The following is a 3,621-nucleotide window of genomic DNA, read 5'->3' as shown; positions in this document are numbered from 1 at the left end:
CCACACTGAGCTCTAAGCCTGAGTTTGGGAGACCAGATATAAATAGCTCTGCAGGGCCCACATAAGTCACTTAAGAATGTTGAATAAAGCATAGACTTGATATGCCTGGATCTCCCAGGACTTTGATTTCTGATACTCAAAAACCCAAAACTCAAATGTTTTTAACTATTATATCTGTCCTTAGTTCCAAAACTCCCCCATAGTGTCCCTGTCTTTCTGTTTATGCTAACTCCTGGGTGCAGAGAAGATGGGGTCAAAGGAACCAGAAACAGGGCTCTGGCCATGTCTCAGAGCATACACCTCCTTGCTCCCAGTGCTGCAGGTCCTCGACCATTCTGAGATTAGTTTAAGGTATTAATATGAGTTTGAGCTTTTCTAGCCAAGAACTAGAAAAAAATTCACCAATGAGATGATCTAATCCTGGCTTTTTTTATTTTTGAATGATGGTTGTGGAGAAGAGGGCCTTTGTTGAAAGGCTCTCAATTTTTTCCATTGTAGTGGGTCTGTTGGGACTCGTTCTTTATTCCTGATGCTATTAATTCTTGGGTCCTTGTGTCCCAGTACTGCCTCCCAACAGTGACTCAACCACTCCTGGTAAAAGCCCCACCCCTGCTGTCCCCTGGTCACTCACATGCCATCTTCCTGAATGCCCTGCCTTGGAAGCTGATCTCTGCCCCCCCCCCCCCCCCCCCGCCATGGTCCTGATGCTGTTCTCACCCATTCCAGGTGGCCAACAAGAATGGCCACATTGCAGGCCTGCTCTGTCCCACATAGCCAACATTGTGGGCAGTTCACTGCTCCCTGATCTGTTCTCTCCACCTTGGATTTGGGTGTACACTTCCTGTTTCCCTCCACATTAGCGGCCCTGAAAGATGCTTTTTCTCTATCTTTCCATTAGAGGTTAGCAGGGGACTTTAGGATTCTATCAGAAGTGTTCTCTGCTCTTCCATTCTCTCATGAACTTGTCAGCCTGCATGGTGGTGATGACCAGCTTGGTGTAGATGACTCAGATCCAGCTCTAGCAGAGCCCTCCACTGAGCCCCAGACTCACATCTCCACTTGGAAAACACAAACACTTCATCATCCTAGGTCCAATACTGAACACCTTTTTGTCATCCAAACCTGCATCTTGAACTCTACCCAATGACATTTCTTTTTTGTTTTGTTTTGTTCTATTGGTCTTTTCTACTGAAGCTTGGTGAGGGCAGGGACTGTCACTTTGATTCTGACTGAATCTAGTGAATTCAGATTGTGTCTAGAGTCAGTTTACTACCCATCAGTAAAATGGGGGTGGCAATTACCTCTCTGGACAGGCTGTGGGGAGGCCAAATGAAATGACCAGTGGGAAGTCTTTGGCAAAGAGGCTCTCCACCTCAAACCCTCCACTCCTCCCAATCCGTTCTCCTGGCACCAAGGCTTCCTGGAAAAGCTCTGATTTCTTCTTCCCATTTTTTTTTCCTCTGTTTTGCCTCAGATGTACATTCTCGGGAGCTAGACTGGTCTGGTATGGAAGGTGAAGGCACCATGGAAGCAGATGGCCCCGTGAAGCCAGGCCATCCCTCAAAACCTTTTGCTTACGTGAAACCTATCAGATATGAGACCCCAGCATTCACAGCTCATCATGGAGAGAGAACCCAAAGCCACCGTGGGAGAAGAAGTCAAGAGAGAATGAGAACCCTCTTTAGGGCCACAGACCTTCACAGAGACCATGGCCTCCAGGTAAGGCCAAGACGCATGCTGAGACCAGGTCGGCGTGTGGATCAGGACCACGGTGAAGAGCCAAGCCATCATGTGGAGCCAGAAGCCAGGCGGGCCCCATCCTTCCCTCTTACTGAAGCAGCGACATTGCATGGAGATGGGCTGCAAGGCCTTGGCCTTGGCACAATCCAGCGGGGGGGAGGACTGCAGGCACTGCCTGATGCCTCTGGGTATTGGGTTCTCACAAATTCCCCAACTTCGTCCATTTATCCCTGCTTAGGTTTCAGACCCTTGGAGGGCTCAACTTTGCTCTTCACACAGACCCCCTCTGGTACCTTTGTGTATGGGGTCCCAGAATTTTTCACCCACATTGCACACTGACCTCCATCACTTGCTACCAGCCCCTATGTCTGAACTGGGTGTTTCTCCCAGCCCAAACCCAAGTCCCTGTTTCTATCCCCACTCACTCCTCCAATTCCTAGCTCTTACCTCATGTTGTGTAGACTGAACCTGCAAGTGTCCTCCCAGCTTCCTGGCAGGGTCACATATACACTGCCCATGCCCCTCTGTTGCCTCTTCCTTTGGTTTTATCAAAGATGTACATGCATTTTGTCCCTCCATACTTATTGAAATAAATCCACAGTTTCCTCTTGTCCTTCTCTGCCTCAGTCTGTTCAGGCTACTATAATAAATAACATGATCTGGATGGTTTATAAGCCTCAGACATTTGTATCTCACAGTTCTGGAGGCTGGAAGTCCCAGATCACCAGCAGATTCTTTGTGAGAACCGACTTTCTAGTTTATAGATAGCTGTCTTGTGTCCTCTCATGGCTGGAGGGTTGAGGGAGCTCTCTGGGATCCGTCTGGGATGAAGGGCATTAATCCCATGCATGAGGGTCCCCCTCCTAATACCATCACACTGGGGGTTAGGATTTCAACATATGAATTTTGGGAAGACACATTCAGCCTATTATATGCCCCCACAACTACCATTTTTCCAATCCTGAGATGTATAACCACAAAATGTTTTAGAAAAGAGGGCACAGGGGCGCCTGGGTGACTCAGTGGGTTAAGCCGCTGCCTTCGGCTCAGGTCATGATCCCAGGTCCTGGGTTCGAGCCCCACATCGGGCTTTCTGCTCAGCAGGGAGCCTGCTTCCTCCTCTCTCTCTGCCTGCCTCTCTGCCTACTTGTGATTTCTCTCTGTCAAATAAATAAATAAATAAATAAAATCTTTAAAAAAAAAAAAAAAAAAAGAGGGCACAGGGGAGGAGCAAAAAGAGGGAGAAGTCATATCCAAGGAAATAAGAACCAATAGAACATTCAGGAAAAGACTTTTTCAAAAAGTATAATGAATATCCTCAGAGAGATATGGGATGATAGGGTATCCCTGACACAATAGCATGTGCTTCACGTAAAAAGCCAATTAGAAATGCTTGAGATGAAGCATAAGGTTGTTGGAATACAGAATTATGTGATTCGAATTGCAGAATGCACAGGACTGAGGAACAAATCAGTAAACTAGTTGTTTGGGCAGACAGAGCCTCAGAATGTGGCAAAAGAAAGGTGTAAGGTTTGAAAGCCTCTTCACATCAATAGTAGCTCCCGAAGTTGGGATGTCTAACACAGGAGTTATACGAAGAGGCACAGAACACTTGAATGATAGTAACATATGAAATTTGGCTAATTTCCCCAGGCTGAAGAAAGACATGAGTTCTGAACAGGATGCAACAATCACATGCGCCTGGATGAACTATGGGACAGAGGGAGTTCCAAAACCCCAAAACCACCTATGAGATGAAACCTACAAGGAAAGCAGAGTTAGTCTGACATCAGACTTTCCCTTGGCAGCTCCATCAAATCTAAAATGCAATGGGGGTGATATCTTCAGAGTTAGGAGAGGAAATAACTCTGAGTCTGGAGT

At 46.9% G+C, this 3,621-nt stretch overlaps 1 protein-coding gene across 1 annotated transcript; it reads left to right on the top strand.

The window, feature by feature from the left end:
* Nucleotides 1-1,524: 1,524 nt before the first annotated feature.
* Nucleotides 1,525-2,079, top strand: PRR20G (proline rich 20G). The gene has a single exon (XM_047735821.1). The coding sequence runs from the start codon at nucleotides 1,525-1,527 to the stop codon at nucleotides 2,077-2,079; it is 555 nt and encodes a 184-aa protein (XP_047591777.1).
* Nucleotides 2,080-3,621: the final 1,542 nt, after the last annotated feature.

Source organism: Lutra lutra, chromosome 1 (assembly GCF_902655055.1).
Source record: "Lutra lutra chromosome 1, mLutLut1.2, whole genome shotgun sequence".
Taxonomy (NCBI): Eukaryota; Metazoa; Chordata; class Mammalia; order Carnivora; family Mustelidae; genus Lutra; species Lutra lutra.
This window is presented reverse-complemented; position numbering and strand designations above follow the sequence as displayed.

Coding starts and splice junctions, on each gene's coding strand:
- PRR20G (XM_047735821.1), top strand. CDS start 1,525: ATGGAAGCAGATGGCCCCGTGAAGCCAGGCCATCCCTCAAAACCTTTT.